The sequence below is a fragment of the Taudactylus pleione genome, unplaced genomic scaffold (genome assembly GCF_031769625.1).
Source record: "Taudactylus pleione unplaced genomic scaffold, aTauple2 ptg000367l, whole genome shotgun sequence".
Taxonomy (NCBI): domain Eukaryota; kingdom Metazoa; phylum Chordata; class Amphibia; order Anura; family Myobatrachidae; genus Taudactylus; species Taudactylus pleione.
Window position 1 is genome coordinate 2,417,256 of NW_028284768.1, and position 25,199 is coordinate 2,442,454.

Here is a 25,199-nt window from a genome sequence, read left to right on the forward strand (position 1 = left end):
CTATTAGGCTGCATAGCCGAGGCTGCTCCAACAACAGTGCCTAGATTTGAAGTGCTTAGTTTAAAGTGTAAATAGAACATATAAGTTAAAGCTGGAGTTATTCAGGAGTTAAACAGGAGGAGAACAGAAGGAGAAATTAACAAATCAGCAATTCCTGCTATTAAGGACTGTTTTTATCTACCACCACATTTCCATCATGCCTATGGACCGTGTCTGTACCTGGATCCCCAATGCTCCCCGCATCCCTCCTTATCTCCCCATGCAATCTGCTTATCCACTCCAACTATGCCTTACCGAACGACGTAGCAAGATGACCTCTCAAATAGTCCTTGGCTGTGGCCCCCAAATCATGAGGCTTGGTGCAGTTTTGCTGAACTCATTGTTTTTTTTTTTTCTCTTAAGTTTAGACTAACCTTTCCATAGATGTTAGATTACTGTGACCCTTGTATCCAGCCCATCTGTGTCACCAATGTTTATCTGCCCCCTCCCCTTTAGAATGTAAGTTCTCGCGAGCAGGGCCCTCTTCTCTCATGTGCTTCTCCTTCACTTAATTATACTCTAATTTACAACAGCACCCAACCCTTGGTTACAGACACCATGCTGCTTATCTAAGTGTTATGCAGCAATATATAAATCATGTATCTGTCCAGCATTGTTTGTACTGTTAATATCTGTTTTCTTGTGTGCTTATTTGTTTATGTACTGTGTAAGGCGCGGCAGAACCCTTGTGACGCCATATAAATAAAGGATAATAATAATAATTATAATAGGGAATATAAACATTTTGGAAAAAGTCAAATTTAATATCCAAACTACCCCATGTGCAAATGTTACATTTAGTTCTTAGTGTATTAAAAAAAGATCTACACATTTTGTATCAATCAAGAACTTGAATTTAGCATAATAAAAAAGAATGTTTGTCAATTCTTGTATTATTCCCAGCATTAATATGACACCCTGTGATTATACTGGGTCCTCTCTGATCTGGTGATGATGCCGTCAATGTTTAATGTGAGAGCATCATCCTGCCTGCTTGCGCACCACTATCTCTTTAGGAAGTAGGAACAGCATTGTCTGACATACAGTTCTGACTGTGATGTTCTTGTACAGCTTGTAAACCATGGGGAGTCTCCAGGATCACAGGCTTTTAGTAACATCGTTTATAAGGTGTCAGCCTGTGGTCACTGGTGACTTGGAAATAGCTGCTGGCAAGTTGCTTCCTGTAATATATCAGCCACAGGGTCAGATCACACAGTGAAAGAGGAGGAATCTTCTGCCTCATTGCAGACTCTCAGTGTTTCAGTGCACACTGCATCATTCATCTCACTTCTCTGTCCCAGAACACAGGCTCACTTGGATCTTGCCTCTTGTCTGGCCAGCATGACAATTGTAAAAACACAGCGTTACACGTGAGCGTAGAGACCAGAGGACTATATAGGCTTTAGGAGACTATAGAACCTTTTGTGATCAATTTGGAAATTGTAACTTTTTTTTTTTTTTTTACATTTTACTTTATTCATTTTTTTGCTCCTATGGAAGATGGGGAATTCGTATGCTGGACAACTCAAGACAACGCGCTTTGAGGAAGTTTTACACAATTCCATAGAAGCATCTCTGAGATCAAACAGCTTAGTCCCCCGTCCCGTCTTTTCTCAGCTGTATTTAGAAGCCGAACAGCAGCTGTCATCTCTAGAAGGTAAGAGTTGCTTTATCATTGTCAGATGGTTTATCTAGATTCTAGAACGCACTGACAAAATTATTAAATATATGGCCAGAAGTGTGTAATGTATTCCCAAGATTACAAAATGCATGCTCAGGATTCTAGAGTACATTTCCAGCATTCAATGTTATATTGTCCGGATCCGAGCTTCTAGATTACACTCCAAAGATTATAGGATGTATGTTCAAGATCTAGAATATAGTCACAGGGTTCTAGACTATGTTATCAAGATTCCACAATGCATTTTCCAAATATAAATTGAAAGGTTATATGACGAATGTTCAAAATCTAGAATACATTCAAAGTTCAGGGTTCTAGACTGTTATCAAGATTCTACAAAGAATCCATGCTCATGGTTCAGCAACATGCATGCCCAGGATATACAGCATATTTTATTATAGGATATTTTATTTTCTGCCACTATTTCTAGATGATGTCAAATATTCAGTTTTTATTAAATTCAGCATAATCAGTATATACAAATATTAAAAGAAGTCATTTAAGTTGAATAGTAAGTTGGCAAAATTGGGGAATCTGGGATGTTTTGTTGTCCCATTTTACTTCCACTTTTAATTACTTGTTTAACATTTTTTTGTTATTTTTTTAAGTTAAATGTAGCCGTAGTATTTAATTCCTGACAGTTATAGAGACTTAATTGTTAACTTTACATGCATTATATCTAAGGCTGATATAAATAGCCAAAAAAACACGACTATTAGCACTTGTAAGGTCAACACAACCTTACATCCACCATTATATAGTCTAATGAAAAGATTGTCATTGTAATGAAAGAATAACTGTTTTGGATTTATAAAACTTTTCTTCTTAAAGATAACATGTTCAGGCTGTGTTCTGATTAGAAAGATTCTGAAAATAAATCACGTGCACTTTTGCTGTCAATGAATACATTTTGCTTAATCTCATGAAGGAATGCATTACTTTTATAGTCTATTGATCGGCGCTTTCTGCAGGAACCTGATCCTTCCTAGGGCTCACTCATCACAGATTGTATGGATAATAGTCTGTTTTAGTGGCCGCTCAGTAATATACAGTATAATTCAGAATTTCAATTTGCATAATCTGACAAAATAATTGTCAGGTACTTCTCATATAATTTGTCATTTACTTATTGTACTCTATTGTTAGTCTTTGTTGACATGCTGACATTCTCTTACACTTTTTGTATAATGTGTTTTACACTTGTAGTTACCATGGAGAAGAAACACATATTGCATCCATTTCTACATTATGATAGATAGATAGATAGATAGATAGATAGATAGATAGATAGATAGATAGATAGATAGATGATAAATAGTTAGAATATAAATATATAGATGGATATGAGATAGATAGAAGATAGATAGATAGAAGATAAATAGATAGTTAGAAAATAAATATATAGATAGATAGAAGATAGATAGATAGATAGATAGATAGATAGATAGATAGATAGATAGAGACAGACAGACAGACAGGAAACTCTTATGTGTAGTAATGATGCCAGTTGTGAAGTGCTGCTGTGTATGTTGGCTCTATATAAATAACTATTGATGATTATGATAATAATAATAATAATACCATTACCAGAATTTCAAGGTGACGGTGACTGCTACTTTCCAGGTACACACATACATACCTCCCAACATGTTTGTTTGCACATTTCGGGACCCCCGCGCACTTTAGGAGCGCACTCCCGAAAAGGGTGCGTGGCTTCTCATCATTCCGGGGGCGTGCCCAGCGTTCCCGGAGATGCTGTGCTGCCCCCAGGCTCTCCCCGCACTGTGAACAGATGCCATGCGCAGAACATCTATTCACCCGCTGCAGAGCATCAGTGAGAGTGCTCTCCCCCCAACTTTCCCCCCTCTAGGGACACTGCGGCACACTGGTGGGACAGTAGGGAGGTATGCACATAATGCACCCACGTGCCTTAGTCTGCTCAGTACAATGCTGCTTTCTGGCACTTGAAGTAAGTAATGCTGAACTCTTAGAACAAAAAACAAAGATCCACTTACATTGCTGGGACTAGTGGGCATGGGGGTCCTACATTTTATGTAACTGCATTCATCGTCCAACAAAAGTTTTATGGATTCAGCAAACTCCATGTCACATAAGTGTATTGGTTTTCTGCTTCCTAATAATAGGAGCCCTGAGTGATGGTCTGTGTGGCTGAAAGCTGGCCAGTCCCTGTAGTGTATTTGCTTTGTGCTCTAAGCACTCATTTGTCTTATAAGGATCAACAATCCCTATCGGAGGTAACTCCTCCCACTTCCTGCATTTCTTGTTTTACATATAATTCAGATGGAGTCATTATAGCAAGGTACCCAAGACCCAACCCTCATCTCTCATATATTAAATTAGTTTTAAACTGTTTTTAATTATCCACATACAATCATCTAGTCAAATAGCTGACGAAGCAGGTCATGTTATCTACGTTTCTGAATTTCTGACTTTAAATTACATTTTATTAAATGCAACTGTGTTAAATTAAATGTTGTTCACTTATTGGAAATATATACCTACTTATGGAGTATATCTTTGTATTGTTTTCTTTGGGTGTAAAGTTCTTTTTTTGTTTATCTATTGTCCGGTATGTAAACTTAATGCGTCAATGGTCACCATTACTATGATCCTCTCATGACGTTATAACGTGTTTGTGAATCACCGTTGTCTGCTCTGACAATTGTATACTAAGGAACGATTGACCAATGGCTGCAGACCGCAGTGCCTATAATACATTTCCCTAAGGCACATTTCTTAGGTAGTGCATATTGGCTTCTGCCTCTCACAATGGATTCTGTAGGAGGGGAAATTAGCATTTTCTGTAAGAGCCCGAAGCTTACGCAGGCAGAGCACTTGATACGCTCACAATGCTGGTTTGACAGACTCTCTTTCACGTAGTAAATTCCACTAAACCTTTTCCACTAGATTAAAGCTAATTCTCTAACACAGGACAGGAAAGTGAAAAGAAACCGCAGGTCAGGGGCTCAGGGAAAGTGCCGCTGCTACTGCTGTAGTTGTTCTCATATTTGTGGGTTTTTTTTATTGTGCATGATTGTATTATACAACAAGAAAACACACGTGCCGTGAAAAAAATCTAATTGAAAAAGTTTTGAAAAAACAGAAAGACAATAAAGTAAATAAGTGAGGTCGTACGTGTAGAGAGACGTTCCCAATCGTAAAGTGCTACGCAGTATGCTGGCTCTATATAAAATGCTGATAGTAAAAAGGATCATCGTCCTGTGGCTCTTCCCATAGACACTGTGAGGAGTACTGAATTTAATGATAGGGGGGGAAATGGTCACAGTTTGGGGAAGACTGGGGTTATATTACATTTTTCAGATTTTGTCCACGGTCATCCAAATGAAACTCAGTTAATAGATATGTACAGCTCAGCCAATGCATGGGTAAAGCTCAGACGTGTACATATAATATGGCATCTGCAGGCCTTCGTTCTGAAGTCACATGTGTTGATACATATGTATTTGATTAGTATAACAAACAGTGCATGCAGCAATATAATGAGTAGCTTCAATGGTCTATTGTTCACTCTATTACAAATCTAGGCCTCCGTGTAGGCATCCGAGTTGAAGGGGCCATATTCTGCTAATAATTATATACATATTTCTTATTAAACCATTTGAAAGAGAGCATGTTCCATTTTATAGTACTGTATATTTTTTAAAATGAAAGTTTATAATGATAAAAAAGCAAACAAACAAAAAGTATCGCAGTTTACGTTTCGGTATAGGTTCAGAATGTCAGCATCCGGAATGTTGATGCGATAATGTCAGCAGCCGATGTTAGGATGATTTTTGGGTTAGATTTAGGGTTAGGGTCATCAATACTCACCACTGCTACTGACATCCCCACGCCCAAAATGCCCCCTGTCAACATTTACAATGTCAGCATTGTGTCAGTGCTGACATGGTGATTGTCAACATGTGACATGTGACCTCCCATCCATGTTGACAACAAATTGTACCACACCCTGGGTTTCCATAGTATAACATAACAAATAAAGTTATTTTTGTTTGACAAACAGTAAAAATTGTGTATGGTAAGTGGCTTTCTGGATGTGTGCCATTGATACAGACATTTCCTCCCGTTATCAATGGGGGAACTGATGGTGATCTAGCTTAGTTACAGGGAAATGTTGTGTAAGCATCAGGTTAGAAAGGAGACCTCACTTGTACAGTGTAAGCTCAGAGGTTGCTTAGAGGATGATAAAGGGATTTAATTCTGAAACATCACTGGGGAAAATTATGTAGATTAAGTAGTTATCTGTTGTATCACTCACAAACGCCTTGTTATTTGATCTCATTCCCAGACAGATATGCAGTCAGGAAGCCGACGGTCGAAATGCCGACCGCCGGCTTCCCGACTGTGCAATCCCGACAGGGGACTAATGATAGGCGTCGACATTTTGACGCCTATCATTATCCCTACGCTGGGAGCCCAACGCCCGGCATACTGAACGAAGGAAAGCTGGGCGGCGGGCGCGGACAGCCATGGGGGTGAGGGTTAGGTTAGGGGCTCCCCGGGGGACAATTTAGGATTAGGCACCCCCCCCCCAGGAGGGTTAGGCTAGGGGAAGGGGGGTTAGGTTTAGGCAGCCCTGGGGTGGAGGTTAGGGTTAGGCACCTCCCTGGGAGGCTTAGGTTTAGGCTGCGGGGAGGGGATAGGTTTAGGCACTTACGGGGGGGTTAAGGTTAGGCACTAGGGGGGGTGGAGGTTAGGGTTAGGCATCTCCCCGGGAGGGTTAGGTTTAGGCTGCGGGGAGGGGGGTTAGGTTTAAGCACTTAAGGGGGGGGTTAAGGTTAGGCACTAGGGGGGGCGGAGGTCAGGGTTAGGCATTCCTAGCTTTAGGGGGGGGAGGGTTAGGTATAGTTAATTTACTTTCCTGGCGGGATCTTCACTGCTGCCTGTCTTCCGGCGTTGGGATTTGAACCGCCGGACACACCCTGAGATGTGTGGATTTTCCAGCTATTGGTTTCTATTATCAGCTATGGGTGGCTGAACTGTCCTTTTTGGCTTACATGCAGGAAGTTTTCTGTGCATAGGAGAAAACTATTTCCCCAAGTTTACTTAACATATAAATAGAAATGGCATATGTCAGTTAACCCCATATACTAACTACATTTTACCTTTGATTTATATATTTTTTTAAAACAAGTCCATTCTTTGACAGAACTTTGGGAAAAATTTATCAAAGAGAGAAATAAAGTGGAAAGAGATAAAGTACCAACCAACCAGTGATTAACTGTCATTTTACAGGCTGTTTGAAAATTTACAGTTAGGAGCTGATTGGTTGGTACTTTATCTCTCTTCATTTTATCCCTCTCTTTGATAAATCCCCCCCTTAATTATAAGTGCAGTTTTATTGAACATTGGAGATCGCAGTAATCACCTGGTAAAGCTCCATATATATCACTGTTGTATTGCATCTGCTCTGCCATTTAATTTGTATATTATATTCACAGAATGTTACTTTAATCTGTTTTTGACACCCCTGTTGGTTCATGAACTTGGGTGGTTATATTGTTGCTAAAGAGGACATTTTTAATTCACAAAATACGCATCCACCAAGAAATTGTACGTAGTAGATAATAATGCATTATTGGTACTATTCAGCAGTAATGTGTCACCGTGAGTAGCAGTGAGGGTGTTCAGAGTATGGGGGAGACATTGCACCTCCATCCGGCTCCTAGGGTTCCCTCTGCAGGTAAATGTGCCGTTTGTGAGGTATGCTGCTGCTGCTGCAGACATCCATACTCCCTGATTTCCTGCCTCGTTACATAGAGTACTGTCACTCTCCTGCCTTAGGATAATGAGCTGTGTTTAAATAAGCTGTTTGTAACTGATATTAACAGACTTATTGATTCGGGAAAGCCCACCCACCCATAGTCGACCTAACCCCCCAGCCCTGAATCCTGCAGGTGAGGGCTACACCTGGAGGACCTGCCCATAACTGTGATAGAATGATAGATGGTTGGAGATGTAGGTGTCCTGCATATTTAGTTATCTGCTGCCAGTCATTTCGGTTCTGGGCAGCCTCAAGCAGTGGTCGCCACCAGATGTAAAGTTGCCACATAGGTTTCCCTGCTGCTTAGCCCAAGTGAAGAGCAACCAGGTCACTGTTCATGTGGGTCGCCAGACTGGATGAGATTCAGACATTCAGCGATGTCACTTCTGGAACACTCATTCATTGGCCATCTCCAGAACGCATTTTTCCAACATGCCCTATAAATACTCCTATAGACTCCAATAGGGCATCATTGGGCCGTGCTCTTATTTTGGGATAACATGTACAGTAATATCTGTCCAAATCCTCCGTCTTACCTGTGATATCAGAGAGCGGGTGGCCGCAACGTTTGGTGTCTATAGGAAACAGTTTTTGCCATTTTTCCTATATGTTAGAATATTTACGGTCAGCCTTTAATAAGAATCACCACACAGATGGACGTACACATAGGTTGGTTCCTGATACTGTCAGAACACTTTTTAAACTGTTGGCATGCTCAGTGACTCTGTCTCCTTTCTGCCTCCTGAATATGGACACCACTTACGGAGATCACTATAGAAGAGACAGATGGAAAAGATAAATAGGTGTCCATTCTTCAGTATACTTTTATATTATTTGTTTAAAAAAATGAATATACGCGTTTGTATAGCTTTTTGTGGAATAAAACAAGGGTACTCCCATGAACATGACATTTGATAGGCCACCCTAATGTTGTTCATAGTGTTATATATAGTAGCTATTTGTTAGTCATATAGTAGTATATGTAATGTACGATGGGTATTTCGTTGCCCCTCTCTAATCTGGGCTCCCACTGCACATGACAGAGACAGGACAGGTCATAGTGCATTATTATATAGACATATACATATATTTATTATTTTGCCATGCCCCCACCACAAAAAATATATATATATATAAACAAGTAACACTGCAGGGGTTACACGCACAGGACCACCGCAGATAACTGGATGTTCACACTATGGAACACAGAAGTTGGGACTAAACTGCAGGCTTTGGAGGTTTGCCAATGGAGCTCACTGGACTGTTGCTAGGGCTCGTCCGGGCAGCTCTTTTGATAAGCAGACAACCTCACCATGCTGTTCCCGGGGCTCTTGCTGTATCACGCTTCTGTCCTTCCCTTTATTCTTCTCTTCTGCAGGTGGTGGCGTGGATAATGACGAGGAGGAGGAAGATGACGACGGGTCAGGATCAAGTAGTTCAACCCACTCCTATCAGAACAAACCTCCCCCCGAAGGCTGCTGCACCACCGATGGTGAGGACCAAAGCATTGTATGATATAAAGTACTAAGGCTACACCAAACGTAGGGAAACACTGACAAGAAAAATGAAGCTTCTAGCAACCCAAAATGCATTTTGTATTTATAAATATGTGAACAATTGTAAGACATCAGCACACTGACCCTAAGGGGTAAATTTACTACGATGAGAGTTTTTAGAAGTGGAGATGTTGCCCATAGCAACCTATCAGATTCTACTTAACATTTAACTAGCACCTTCTAGAACATAATCGCTAGAATCTGATTGGTTGCTATGGGCAACATCACCATTTTTAAAAACTCTCATCTTAGTAAATTTACCCCTAACACTCAGTTAGTGGCGTAATTTTCTTGAGGTGACTCCCCCTTGATTTGGGGAAACTTGCCCCTGCCAGTGTTTCATCGCTACTTGCCCCGTCATAAACTGCCAGAGTAGGAGATATTAGTCTATAACATGGGCACTGACAGGACAGAGTGATAGTCGTGTGGATTTGAACGGCACGTGGTTGTCAGTACTGGTACAGGAACCATTGGCTTGGTTTCCCTTAGAGGAGAAGAGGGATGTTGGGTAAAAAAACATTTAGAACAATTCCATTTCCAAATCCATATATTTCTTATAAATAACTTTGTTGGAGCAGTTTATCTGTTTCCTATTTGTATTAAGAAAAGTTATTTTTCCCCCCAATTCACTACCTTACAACATGTGCGCAGTGACAAATAAAAGCATTGTTTGGTAACTTGCCTTGCATCCTGTAAACCAGTCTGGCCATTGTCTTCATTTTGTGCTCCAGGTTTTTGTCAGGCTGGTAAGGACTTGAGGCTGACATCTGTTTCTGCCGACCAGTTTGAAGTGCCTCCTGGATTTCTATTGGTGGGCGCCAAGTCCCCTAGTTTACCGGATCACTTTCTAGTGTGTGCTGTGGACAAAAGGTTTCTGCCGGATGATAATGGGCGCAATGCGCTACTAGGTATGTCTATAAACTAGATGTCGATGTGTACTGCTGATCATTGAACACACTGACACACTGATTAACATGTAGGTGTAAAGCCAAGTAATATGTCCCGGTCCAGAATGACAGGTGCTTCTACAATAAGATCAGATAATGAAGTGAGATTTTTGTGTGGTGCTTACATTCTAAAGGCCTCCACACATGGAGCGATATATAGCGGCCGATCTGACGGATTGTAACGATATCGCAGCTATATCGTTCCGTGTTTGGGCATGCACAAGAGATCTGGAGAATCGGCGAACGATCCCATGCTGGTCCATGCGGGGGGGGGGTGGCTAGACGAAATATCGGACGGTCGGACAACAGATTGCTCATTGTATGGGGAACACACGATATGTCAGCCGTCAGATTGTGGAGCTCATCGCTGGGTGCACATCATACCGTGTGTACCCAGCTTAAAACCATTTTGGAATATCCTCTATAATACAGCGGTCCTCCGCTCCTTTCCTCAAGTACCCTGAACAGGGCATGTTTTCTGGATTTCCTTAACAGGGAACAGAAATCCTCAACACATAGCCGGTTTGGTTTCCTGGAGAATTGGAGTTGGGAACCATTATTATAGTTATTTACTTAAATAGCACCCATACTGTGCATTACACATCAGATAGAAAAGTAATAGGATATGTTTTATGAGAAAAGAGAAATGTAACCCACTCAGGTCTTTAAATATTATAGTGGTCAATTAACAAATGGAAAATGGTTGCTCCATAGCAAAAGTTATTCTTTTTTGGGACCTCTGTGCACCTCAATTTGGACAAACGTCTCTGGGCTGCATAGATTTGCAGACAAAAAGGCCATATTCACGGAGGAGTATAAGTTTTCTGAAGTAGAGGGGAGGTGTAGGAAGGAGTTAAGGAGTTCCCATTAAAGTACTCTATGGGCCTAATTCAGATTTGGGAATAGCGTTAAGATAGAGCAAGTAACTGTGCCCTAGGGTAAAACCATGCTGCACTGCAGGTGGGTCAAATGTACAATGTGCAGATAGTTTTAAGACGTCTAAATCTAATTTGCAGTGTAAAAATAAAGCAGTCCAGCATTTATGGCTACATGCAGTAGCAGCCAATATTTACCCCACGTGCAAAAATAATGTATGTATTTTCACCCCTTGCATTGCAACATGGTTTGTCCAGGTACACAAACACTTATACTGGCCATACACAGGGCGATTGATCACACGATTATGCAGTTTCTACAGGTTGGACAGACCAAACATTTGAAAATAGTTGTATTTTGAGTCTTCTGCGACCCCCGATGCACGTCCCCGCCGTCGTCTAGTTGGATCGCAGATCAGATGGTTTTGCAGAGAGATCTCAACTGATCGTCTAGGAATTGACGCCCATTATGTGATGTCATGTGATTGATCAGATCGTATGGTCTTATGTGAAATAGTTGCATTTTAAATACAAATCATCCTGTATTGGAAGGGAAGAATTTTCAAGGGAAATCATACAACCGATCTGACCAACTTTTGAAACTCACCGTGTATGGCCACCTTAACTCTATCTCAGTGGTTCTCAAACTTGGTCCTCAGGACCCCCACACAGTTCACATTTTCCAGGTCACCCAGCAGGTGCACAGGTGTATTCATTTCTCACTGACACATTTCATAGGATCCACAGATGGAGCAAATTATTTCACTTGTGATCCTGTTTTGAGACATGAAAAACATGCAGTGTCCTGAGGACCGAGTTTGAGAACCTGTGCTCTATCTTATTCTATTCCCAAATCTGAATTAGACCCCTCTATTTCAGTAAAGAACACTCAAAGTTCTTGTTCGGTTTATTGAATAGTAGGTAAAATCTTCTTTCTTCTGCGTCATAGTTCAAATGACAATTAAAGAAATCCCATAAAAATACTCCCCAGCATTCATAGCGAACAACCAGAAACGCTTTCCGCTGGTGCCTGCGATCAGCTGGTGGTAAAGGGGTCTTTTTGTATAGGGATTGTTTGAGCTACAGAGCCACATAGGGCTTAATTTACTAACTGTCGCTTTTGCAAACCACAGGTCTACTGCAGTTTTTGGTAGCCTTGCCACGGGATTTAAAGCGTCAGATAATTATATATATAATTTTTAGACATACACTGTATAGATTATGAGCAGAGACCTCGTCCCTCTTTGACTGTTATTTCTCAGGGTCATTTTGTTACCATATTTTTCCCAATTGTACAGTGCAGCGGGATATGCTGGCATTGTACTTGGAAATGTTAGTAATAATATTAGTAAAGGAATTACACTCCATGTACTGCATTAAAAAAAATATTGGTGCTTTCAGTGCTACTGTAAAATTGCCAGAAAAACAGATTTTAGTAAATAAGCCCCCTAGGCTCTATAGAGTTCTGATGAAACCCAACCATTTCCCAGCGCTAGCTGTCATCTGTAATGTGAGGGATTTAAGGAGCAATTTCAGCTCGTCCCTCTTGCGGGTCCTTTCTGTATATTTTATGTTTTCTGGTGAAAAAAAAACAAATATTCAGGCTTTATCTATGTGATAAACCAGCAGCCACTCTGTGTAATGCCTTTTGAGGTTTACGGTGTCTTAAGAGATTTTTTTTTATAAAGCAAAAACATTAGTGAAGCATTAAACATGCCTAAAAAAAGTAGCAATTTTGATGTAAGCGCAAATGATGTTTATACAAAATTACTACAACTCGGAGGTACAGATGTGTCCACATACATCCATCCTCCATGTGCTGCAAGTCGTGTTACACAATGAGTGGCAGCTGTGTGACTCGTCTTTTTGTGCAACGTTTTACCTTTAAATGTGTCTTATCCCCACAGCGAAATAAATAGCACCCACGGGCTGCTCCTGCTGATACGCGGCATGCCTATATTCTGTGTGTGACTGCGGGTGCGTCTGCATGCAAAATGCTACATTACAGTGTCAGCGGCTGTAACACTGTAACGTAGCGTGTCGCATGCAGATACACCCGCAGCCACACACAGGACATAGGCATGCCGCGTATCATTTTAATCAGCAGAAGCTGCTTGTGTGTCCTGTTCACATCTCTGTGTGAATAAGACACATTTGAAGGTAAAAAAGTAGCACAAAAAGACACTCGGCGATACCGAGTCACGCCAATGCATGGCACAACTAGAAGGGCTGTTTAACGTGCAAGGGGGCTAGATGTATGAGGACCCATCTGTACCACTGCTGATTTGTGGAGTTCTGGGGATAATGTGCAGGTTTCCATGACAGGCAGTTGTAAGTCTCTTTTGCAGGCTCTTCCTGAATTCTACAAACAGTCCCCATCCTCTTTCTACTGATCAGATAGATAATAAAATTCCAACAGAAACCTAGATGAAAGCTCAGCAATTAGTGTTAAGGAAGTCTTTGTATTAATAGCACTTTACACAAAAGCACAAAAGAACAATAAATAATAACAGTGTAAGCCCAGGCCACCAATGGGGCAGCGGCCAGACAGCTATTCATCCCCTTTACTTCCTCAATAAACTTGTCTTGTGTTCCCACTGTAGACATTCCAGACTGACAGAGATAGCCCAGGTGATGCTAGACTAGGTATGCAGACTGCTGGCTGATAGGGGCTGTAGCCAGACAGAGGCATCTGGACACTGAATGGCAGCAGCAGGCATTGTTTACAGCTGCTCAGTGCCAGATAGGGAGCTTGTACTATTTATATCTATACTAGTTATATCAATGAGCTGTTTATCAATATAACACCACCATATCGCGCAGCACTGCTTTATAGAGATCATGTAATAGTACCTAGGCTTACTTTTTAATCAGTGCTTGCCAGTTTTCTTTGCAAATATACACACTTAAGCTGCATACACACGTAAAGATCTTCTGTCCAACCATCCAACTAGTTGATTGGTTGGAATGAAAATCTGGTAATGTATGGGAGTAACTGATGATCAGCAATTTGCTCCCAAACGCCGGAAAATGGACAAAAACTGTTGTTTGGATCAAACATTTAACAAACTTGTCTGACGACCATTTTCATCTGTTTTCTGGCATTTAGGAGCAAATTGCTGATCATCATTTACTCCCATACGTTACCAGATTTTCATTCCAACCAATCAACTCGTTGGATGGTTGGACAGAAAATCTTTACATGTGTACCCAGCTTTAGAGAAGTTGAACATTAGGCCTTTATGTAATAGCCTGATTTTGCCTTTCACATTTTTGCCAATTTATGTGGTTGATTCAATTAGCCGCTAATTACTCGTGGCCGCAAATAAATGCGGCTATATGCCGCACCTATCGTACCTCTGAACTTGCAGATTTTTGCCTTCAGCCCTATAGGGGTGCGCGCACAAATGTGCGAATCCGGGGCGCAAGCAGCAGTGCCGTCAATGACGTGGAAACGTGGTTGCAAGGGCAACTTGCGCCATTTGCGGGTAATTTGATCAACCCCCTAAATGTCTGCATTAGATCGTAGCATCGCGCCAATGCCTGCAACTCGCTGCCTGTTACATAAAGGCCTTACAGTGTTTGGAGGTATGAGGCACATATATGAGGCTAGACTTGCAGCTTATTAATTTTTCAAAGTCAAGTCAAGCCTGATTTTAGAACAGCAGATGCAGCAAGCATAGTCTGTGTTTCTTTGCCTTCGGCCTAATTCTGTAATTACTGACATGTGGGCCTGGTTCATCAGAGGACACAGTAGCTATCGCAGCTGCTTACATGTTAGCAGCTGCGATAGCTGTAATATGGTAATGCAGCGTGAGGCGTCATGACTCCTGCATGCATTACTGATCTGAGATGCGTTCTAGAATGCAGTATCGGATCATCTGCGAGACCATTGGCCGGCTAAGTGACCCATGGGGTCACGCAAGCCGGCCGCTGTATATGGTAAAGAGAGGCCAGAAAATCTCCGTCAGCCAACCGAGATCTCTGTTTTGGGAAACGGAGCCCGTCGTCGCCCCTTCCCTGTCCCGAAATGGCAGCAGGCTGTCAATCACTGACGGTCTATTGCCGAACTGCGAGCAGCAAAGCAGATGCGCACTGCACATGCGCAGTACGGGCCTGGCACATGCGCAGATTCTCGAACATGGGGAATCTGCGTGAAAAGATATACTGTGTCCTCTGCTGTATTAGGCCCAGGGTCAAAGGTGATTTCTGCAGGGTGGGTCAACCTCTGCCTTACACCAATACTTTCATATTGTATTACATTTTAAAGAGTACACATTAAGTACACAACATCGGATTGTGGAAGTGGAAGGATTACACCAGGGCCCAACCTGCCACTTTCATTAAATTAAACTTTATAATTTTTATCCTAAAATACTGCTGAGTTCAGCTCCAGCCAAATTAATGATCAGAGTGTGGGAGGATCAGGGCTGCCTTCATTAGTTGGTAGTTATATATTTTAAAGTTTTCATTACATTGGGCAGAATGCACTTAGAAATGCAATTCTGCGCCTTAGTGCAATCACGACAATTTTCCATGCAAACCCATGTACTGGGGCAGAAATCTAGGAGCACCTGTGGAAATAAATAGTGTAACAGCGCCACCGTAGAAATTGAGTCTAACAGCGCCACCAAGAGGTGTATTACACAGCACTATGACCTCCAGTGGTCTTGTGCACTGAGACATTGGGACTACTGACTACTTGCTTTTGATCTAGGAGACCAAATGGGATGAAAAATGGTTTTGTCAGGACTGACGGTTTTTGTCAGAGCTGCCTCTCCTACAGCAAAGACCAGCCCCACTCCCAAAACCCTGACTATATACGATTCACATGTGCAGCACTAACAAAATGTATTCTGGACGCACCGTTTGTGCAATGCATCTATTGTATTAACAATGTACAGTAGTACATTTGCGTGAACGCTTGATTACTGAATGCATGATTACTGAATGCTTATACAGGTTGAGTCTCCCATATCCAAATATTCCGAAATACAGAATATTCCGAAATACGGAATAATTTTGGCATGACTGAGATAATGAAACCTTTGATTTTTGATGGTCCAATGTACACAAACTTTGTCTAAGGCACAAAGTATTACAAATATTGTATAAAATTACCTTCAGGCTGTGTGTATAAGGTATATATGAAACATAAATGAATTTAATTTCTGTACACAAACCTTGCCTGAGCCACAAAACTATTGAATATATTGTATAAAATGACCTGCAGGCTGTGTGTATAAGGTGTATATAACACATAAATGCATTCTGTGTGTATATTGGGGTCCCATTCCCAAGATATTTCATTATGTTATGCAAATATTCCAAAATACAGAATATTCCGTTATCCAAAATACCCCTGGTCCCAAGCATTTTGGATATGGGAGACACAACCTGTACTTAATATCAGGGGTCCATGGGTATCATGACATTGAAAACATTATCCAGTATCGCTTAAGAATATAAACACCCTCCAAACAGTATATAAGCAGTCCTGTTGTGCAACCCCCTGTGGTAGCTGCTCTTTGGGTAATCAACTCTCCTGATTGGTTACTTAGTCAAGCACTAGAGGTAGACGCTAGAGGTAGACCAACATGCTGTACTCCATCTGAAGGGTGGGGTATGGCCATTTTGTTTAGAATGTATATGTTAAAAGAGAACAGCATGAGGGATCAGTGGGCATGCTGGGGCAAGTATGTAGTAGGGTAAGTGCTACAAGATGTGAGGAATAAAAATAAAATGCAGGAAGAAAGAAAGAGATTGTGAAGCTGAGATTTGGAAAATGAGAAGAAGAAGCTGAAGGAGCCAGGTGACTGAGGGTAGGCAGCATGGACAGAGAATAGATTAAAGAAGAGCTCAGGGGTCTATTTACTAAGAATAATACTGAGGAGACAGTAGTTTGCAGGAATCTAGGACCTACAAACTTTCCTTGTTCTAGTGAATAAGATTGGCACCTAGCAACAGCACAGCACCCACCAGCTGTTGCTAGGTGACAATAAACAGTCTATTATCTCCACTTTCCCCCATACTAGCCTTAGTTGTGATGGTACTACAGCATAGAAGCATGGTAATGAGATTTATCGTAATCGTGTATATCATGTGCGATGCTCCTGCCTCTCCTCTGTGTGGCAGCAGAGGGCTCTGTAATGTAAGAGACAATTCTTACATATGGCTACATCCAGCTCCAAAAATAGGATATCGCGGTGGCTTAGGTTCTGCGTACGTATAGCGAGAGAGGTACAGTATAGGGCACAAAGAGAGGAAAACACATCAATGACTTAGAAAGGGACGGATATAGCGTAGCATGCAGTTTTGCAGCCGGAATGTACAAGCTCACATTTGGGCAATTATCTAAACATATATGTAGCTCAATGACAGCACAATCCAGACGAAATCAAGACATGCCGGTCATCATCAAAACCGGGACCGGACTGCGCCAGGCTAGGGTGGTCACACTGTAACGAGGAGACCAAATGTGTGGGTCTCCCTGTTTTTACTAGTGTGACCAACTGAAACATAATCAAGGGCATGGCATGGCAAAGGCTTAACTAAGCAGGCAAGGTGGCGTCAGTCACCAACCTGTCATTCAACTCATGGGGGAAGTTGTGTCAAACCTTCTAAAGAGAAGTTTCCCATAGCAACCTATCGGCTTATAACTACCGTTTTATAGAATGTACTAGATAAATGATAACTTGAATCTCTTTGGTTGCTATGGGTAACTTCTCAGCTGGATACATCTCCCCCTTGTGGACTGTACAGTGAAATAGCACATGCTCACCTCCTTTTCATACCCCACGTCCGGGAGAGGCAGTGCCTTATCTACAGTCCTCAGAGGCACAGTAGACCAACATGGGGTGCAAATAAGCCTCTCCGATTCAGAAGCAGTCAGGTCGGTGAAATGTAGAGTGAGGCAAGTTCCCAGACAGGCCGGATGGAATGAAATTACATATAACCCCTTTGCCCGCTTTATTCAGGGATCTCCAGCACAATTAATCTGTAACTCGGTACTGTTTGATTTCATAGTTTTGTTTTTCCTACGTTTTTATGACCCGACGTTTGAAGATAATGTTCCGTAGAGTCTCGTGTTCCTACAGTCTCTTTCATGGATGTTAAGCAGATGGCTGGCAAATACCTTGATTAGCACTGTGGATTGTTCTGCCTGCCAAGTTGTCTTGACCCGAGAAGTCACTGTGACCTGTTGCAACCTATATACCACAGCATGTGATGTAGCCTCCTGCATCCACTAATGCCTCATACAGTCCCTGGTACCCATAGAAACCAGACAGGCTGCACTATGAATGAATGATCTATTAAAATACTGTATGAATGAGGGAGGAAGCCGTGACGTACTGTTGTGTATTCTGTATATATTTATTTTTAATCAAGTGAACGTTCCCCTAACACTGATAGATGTTTTACTCAATATTTAAAGGGAAACACCATAAGGAACATAAAGTAGGTTGGCTATGCTTGGAAAACTCTTGGCATCAGGAAAAGTGCACATTTTTATTTGTATAAGTGAGGACCACGCAGCTCTTTTTGGTACACATTAGACGATCAGCAAACGACGCAATGGTCGTCCCAATTTCCCTTGAACACCTGGACAAACGATATAGTGCAGACACACTGTGCAATCTTCCAAACAACCGAACGATATATCGTATCATTCGGTCGTTTCATTGTTAACTATATAATGTTAACATATTGCCTGTTGGTCTGGTAGCCCGTACGCAATGCGCGATTTGCGGGAAACCGTTGACGATATACTCAGATTGAGCAGCATGTAGGGCCGACCTGAAGATGCAACGGACGACGCAGGGGGAGCGCGCATAGCGTGTACGGTTTGAACGATTTTGTCCTTCCGATCTGTCGGAATCGGGCAAATCGTTCTGAATATCATCTAGTGCAGGGGTCTTCAAGCTTGGCCCTCCAGCTGCTGTGGAACTACACATCCCAGCATGCACTGCCAAAGTTTTAGCATGCTGTTATATCAAAAAGGTGGCAGTGCATCCTGGGATGTGTAGTTCCACAGCAGCTGGAGGGCCAAGGTTGAAGACCCCTGGTCTAGTGTGTACCCAGCTTTAGGCAAGTACCGGCAGAAACTCACAGCAGTATTTTATTGGGTTTTAATATGCTCAAACTACGTTACAGCCATAAGATACAGTGTAAAGAGCGCTGATTAACAACAACACGGATCGGTAAATACAAGTTGGCCAGAAATTTAAAACTTTTAGGGATCTTGGGGACATCCCCGATGCTTGAGACTCTATTTCTACCACATACCTTAGTGATGTCACTATATTGTTGTGAATTGATTGGTTGCGCTCTCATCAATATCGATTCAGTCACCGTCCATGAACAACTTTCAGGAAATAATACGCATAAAAACATAAGGGGAGACCTCTAAAAAGGAAAAGTGGAGGAGTTACATGTGTCATTCCACAAATTGCTAGTTATAGATTGGAAACAGCTACAGAACTAGTACAATTACCCCAGTATAGGCTGGATAGCCTCAGCATTCCATCAATGTGGTACCCACAGTATTCCAAAGGTGGTTATAGTTATGTCACTGCAATGTATGACCATGTTCCCATGATGTATGTTCATGACGCTTACTCATGGGCCCCCCGCAATTTCCTAATGTGTAAAGTTGGAGGTATGTTACTGTGCCATATTGAACTTCAAAGATACATTTGTGTAAGTTGTCAAGCTTGCAAGAGAAAATATAGCCAATTTCTGTATGGTCTTTGTTATCCTTTGTCTGTAATAGTTACCAGTAGCGAGTCCTTACCAGTAGCGAGTCCCGCAATGTGAACCTTCTGTAAAATTCCTCCCAGTGTCATCATTGACCTCAGCTCCACTCTGACACTGGCAGGAACAGATTCCGCTGCGGAGGTTTAATTTATATATATATACCTACCATAATAACTTTTTGTCTTTTTCTTGCGCAGGGTTTTCCGGCAATTGTGTTGGATGTGGAGAGAAAGGATTTCGCTATTTTACAGAGTTTTCCAATCACATCAATCTGAAGCTGACCACACAGCCCAAAAAACAGAAACACTTAAAGTATTACCTGGTCAGGAACGCACATGGGGGCTTAACAAAAGGCGCCCTGATTTCCTGGAAGGGGACAGGTGAGTTTGTGCAACTTCAGTGTTGTCATAACTGAATTCAAACTCCGTTTAGGGAGAAGTGCTGTATATTATGCACAATACTTTCTGCTTGCAGCTGGTTATAAATCCTAGTCAGTAAGATGAGTATTCACTCTTCATTCCGCCAACTAAAGCATCGATCCAAAGTGATATTACGATGAGAATGCTGTAATAACGAAAGGGTCCCGATGTCATATTCATTTGTTAAATGGTATAATCTTCAGAAACTTGTATATTTCTATATTTATTTATTACCAGTTATGTATATATAGCGCACACATATTGCTCAGTGCTTGCCAGAGAATATTTGGTCATTCACATAGTCCCTGCCCCAGTGGAGCTTACGATCTATAGGGCTAATTCAGAGTGCAACACGCAGCTCCTGCTATGCCTAAGCCTGATTGACAGGCAGAGGCATTTAAGGGACGATGCGGGGGCAGCAGGCGTTCCTGGAAATGGGAGCGTGTCCACCCCGTTTTCCAAGAGTGGCAAGGCCAGGGGCTGCGTCCTCTGTCGCAGTGCTGGGATTGCAAATGCAGCTGGGGATGTCATACACCTCCTGCTGCATTTGCATGTTTGCAAGGACGGAATTGCAAAGCTTCTTGCGTGCAGCTTTGCAATTCCGTCCAGTTTTGAATCACCCCCTATGTTTCCTGCCACATTATACACTACTATATAAACTACAATGCACTGAGGCATTGTGTGAGACTGTGGTTTGGATAATACCAGCTAATCAGTGTAGTTCACCAACTTTAAATGGCAGCAGAGGGGTGGGGGTGGTTGTGGCTGCAAACACCAATGGCTAGAGCTTTAAATGGAAACGCAGGTTGGAATAGCAGCCCCTGGGATCCGGCAGCTGCATAAAAATCTATTATAGTAAAAGCATTAAATACACATTGGGATATAAGTTAAAACAGCATTTGTCCTGTGTCTCTGCAGTTTGCTATTTTTGCTTATTTTTTTCTTTTAAGTCGTTTTTACAAGGGTCCTTTTCATTCATATTTACAAACTGTCGTTACATAGGGAGGGCTTTCATATTTTAACCTGCTAGAAGATTTGCTGAATCTGTCTCAGCATGTAGTATTTAGGCTCTGCCAGCAAAGGAGTTATGCTGGGAACACACTAGACGATATGTCGTCCGATCTGTGGATCGGAGTGACATATCGTGTACATCGTCTACTGTGTACCCATGATATGCGCGTTACCGCGGGTCGTTAGTGACATCGGCCTTTGGCCCTACCGAAGGGCCGACGGGGGATGTCGCTAACGATGCCATGCAGCAGAATGCAGCATGACACGTCCCTCCCCCCTGTCAGATTCGGCATCAGCACGTGTGTATTCACTTGCCACTTGCCAGGGTCTCGTCGCTGGCGATGTTGTGCTGGGTACACATGGGTACCCAGCTTAAGATACAAGGTTAAGAAAGTAAGATTGTCTTTAATAAATAGCACTATGCAACATGGAATTATGGAGGAGATGTATTAAACCTTCTAAAGAGGACAAGTGGAGAAGTTTTCCATAGCAACCAATCAGCTTCTAGCAGGGCCAGTCTGGCCATCGGTCATTTCTGGAATTTGCCAGAAGGGCCGATGGTGTCAGGGCCGTTTTGAGGAGGGCGAAAGTAATCCCGCCCTCCACCCAACGCTGCCGGATACCTGATATGCGGTCAGGGGGAGGGAAGGGGTGGCAGCAGTGGGCGGGGAAGAGAGGGAGGCATGTCGCTAGGCCAGGCCCCCATGACTCATGGCAAGCCCCTTCGAAGCTAAACCACGCCCCCTTCGCGAGCACACGTAAGGGTGGACTGCCAGGGCTGATATACAGCCCCAGTCCGTCCCTGGCTGCTAGCTATCATTTTACAAAAGAAAGAAAAATTTCCGCACAGAACTCAAAAATTAGTAGAGATAATGATGATTATTAATAAAAACCAACCGTTATATAATCTAGATACAACTGTATCAACTGTTATTGTTGGTGGTGCTCCCACAGCCCAATATTTACATAGGTACAAAGGACAAGGAGAGAAAGAGAGGGCTATTCGCTGGAGCACTCTTCATGATAAATGTCCACTTTCAATTATATTAGTTGATGGATAATTGAAAATTATATCAATTACACCCTACATGACCAAATGTTACACAACCTTATATGCATTACCAATAGAAGAAGGTTGGTATTTGAACATCTTAGTGATAAGTAATCCAACCTATTTCCTCCTGTTAAAAATTAACTTTTAATCAGAGTTATATTAAAAATTGAGAATAAATAACCCTTCAAACAAAATTAGAGTTATTAGATGAGGGCGAAAATAGAATGTATCAAAAAGTAAGATAAAATCTCTACATGCGTTCATACATACATGTAGATAGGTATATACCCTGGTCGTAAATAAGTAACCATTGCGATAAGATTTCTTATCCTCTGGATATATGTGAATCGTTATAATGGTACTGAGTTGCCACTCTGCTGAGTTACCAATCGTCCTAATCCACCTCCAGTATTAATGACCTACAGCACCTGGTATTCCCAAGTGGTCTCCCATCCAGGTACTAACCAGGCCCATAACTGTATAGCTTCCAAGATCAGACGAGATTGGGCATGTTCAGTATGGTATGATTGTAGATAATTCCCAACTGGGGAGTGTAAATGCCCAGGTACACACAGCGTAAGAGTGTATGTAGGACTGACTCACCAGAGAAGTCCACTTTGTTAAATAATACACAGTATCAATAAAAGTATTGCATAAGCGTACTTTAATTGCAATTATACAGTAGGTCACATGGTTAAACATATAAGGTAAAACAGTGATGATTGGACCAGATGGTCGGTCATGATAGGCTAATGCAGACACATCATGTGTCCTACTAGCCAATGATACTCCGAGTTTTGTGGAATCATTTGCCGGGTATGCACTTTTAAGGAGTATTTTCTCCCAATATGCAATATGTGTGAGGTGAACAAGCCCTTGGACTGGGCGAAACGCGCGTCCTTCTCCCTTGGATATCCGACTTATGCAGCGATCGGACTCCAAGTAACCTTACCCTGGGATCGTATGTATGCCTGTAGCTGACTTTATGTCACTACAGACATCTTTTTGCTATGGATTATATGTGAGCCTGTAAATGACCTCCGTGTCAATACAGATATGTTTCAGGAGCAACACGTAGAGCTTCTAAATTGTGATTATACGGCCTTTTTTCTGATCTAGTGGGGAATTCACTCCCCTATTTCAGTGTGACACGCACCTACCTTTAGTGCTGTCTCAGTCTATTGTTTATTTTATAAGTGTTCTAGCAAATGCTGTATAACCTATGAGCTAATTATTCGGATTGTTTTATATATATCTATGTGCTCATTACTTATCCACTATACTAGCACATACTCTGTCTACTCACAGTGGAGGATCAGTATTATACTGACAACCTATTTATTTTGTGTCTCCTGCTGATTTAGTCTATTGTTTATTTTATAAGTGTTCTAGTAAATGTGGAATAACTTATGAGCCAATTATTCGGATGATTGTATATATCTATATACTCATTACTTATCCATCTGATTGGCACATACTTTGTCTATTCACAGTGGAGGATCAGTACTATACTGATAACCTATTTCTTCTGTGTACCCTATGAGGTCTGAGATACATTACGATACACATTACTTTATGCTGGCTGCTGTGTTAACCATTTATGATTAGGCATTTGGATAATGCTACCACCAATTGCCTACTCACAGGATTGAATGGAATCACCTGCCACGCTAATTATTGTATGATTTAGTAGTTGGAATGGACTACTCACAAACTGCCTATTAATAGGATTGAATTCAATCATCTATCATATAGACCATACTAAGTGTATCAATGTTATTTTGAATAATATACAAACATCATTTTTACATGAACAGCATACCTAGAATAACTTATTGGAACATATTATTTGACAGATCAAGGACATTAGTAATCAGTCAGACAATTACACTTGACTGTTTTACCTTATATGTTTAACCATGTGACCTACTGTATAATTGCAATTAAAGTACGCTTATGCAATACTTTTATTGATACTGTGTATTATTTAACAAAGTGGACTTCTCTGGTGAGTCAGTCCTACATACACTCTTACGCTGTGTGTACCTGGGCATTTACACTCCCCAGTTGGGAATTATCTACAATCATACCATTCTGAACATGCCCAATCTCATCTGATCTTGGAAGCTAAACAGTTATGGGCCTGGTTAGTACCTGGATGGGAGACCACTTGGGAATACCAGGTGCTGTAGGTCATTAATACTGGAGGTGGATTAGGACGATTGGTAACTCAGCAGAGTGGCAACTCTACCATTATAACGATTCACATATATCCAGAGGATAAGAAATCTTATCGCAATGGTTACTTATTTACGACCAGGGTATTTACCTATCTACATGTATGTATGAACGCATGTAGAGATTTTATCTTACTTTTTGATACATTCTATTTTCGCCCTCATCTAATAACTCTAATTTTGTTTGAAGGGTTATTTATTCTCAATTTTTAATATAACTCTGATTAAAAGTTAATTTTTAACAGGAGGAAATAGGTTGGATTTCTTATCACTAAGATGTTCAAATACCAACCTTCTTCTATTGGTAATGCATATAAGGTTGTGTAACATTTGGTCATGTAGGGTGTAATTGATATAATTTTCAATTATCCATCAACTAATATAATTGAAAGTGGACATTTGTCATGAAGAGTGCCCCAGCGAATAGCCCTCTCTTTCTCTCCTTGTCCTTTGTACCTATGCTAGCTATCATTTATCAAGTACATTCTATAAAATGAAAGGTAGTAGCTGATTGGTTGCTATGGGCTGTTGAATCAGAAAATGTTAAATCCACATTGACGGACCTACTTTACATATGGTGCCTGATAAAATTGTTTTAGTCAATGGATTAGGTCATTTCCTTTCCTTATAGAGGTGAGAAGCCGGCATTCATCTTCCAGCATGTGCTCGAGCTCCGGGATCGCCCAGCAGGAAAGTTCTGTTCCCACCACGGTAAATAAGATGAGTGACCCCGCCACACAGATGACAAGTGGGAATCCTTTAGCAGGTAAATGACAGACCTATCACCTTGGAGTAGCTTAATGTAGAAATGATGAAT

At 41.5% G+C, this 25,199-nt stretch overlaps 1 protein-coding gene and 2 pseudogenes across 2 annotated transcripts in view; 2 read left to right on the forward strand and 1 right to left on the reverse strand.

Annotated features, from left to right (window-relative positions):
• The first annotated feature begins 1,539 nt into the window (after window positions 1–1,539).
• The window catches only part of GREB1 (growth regulating estrogen receptor binding 1), a 147,461-nt gene continuing 123,801 nt past the window's right edge, over window positions 1,540–25,199 (forward strand). For both annotated transcript variants that reach the window (XM_088444594.1, XM_088444595.1), the window contains exons 1-5: window positions 1,540–1,696; window positions 8,905–9,018; window positions 9,814–9,990; window positions 19,859–20,041; window positions 25,014–25,148. In XM_088444594.1, coding sequence (XP_088300720.1) covers window positions 1,540–1,696; window positions 8,905–9,018; window positions 9,814–9,990; window positions 19,859–20,041; window positions 25,014–25,148 — 766 coding nt within the window. The remainder of the gene's footprint in view (window positions 1,697–8,904; window positions 9,019–9,813; window positions 9,991–19,858; window positions 20,042–25,013; window positions 25,149–25,199) is intronic.
• On the reverse strand, window positions 22,562–22,680 carry LOC148508401 (5S ribosomal RNA; annotated as a pseudogene).
• On the forward strand, window positions 24,222–24,340 carry LOC148508402 (5S ribosomal RNA; annotated as a pseudogene).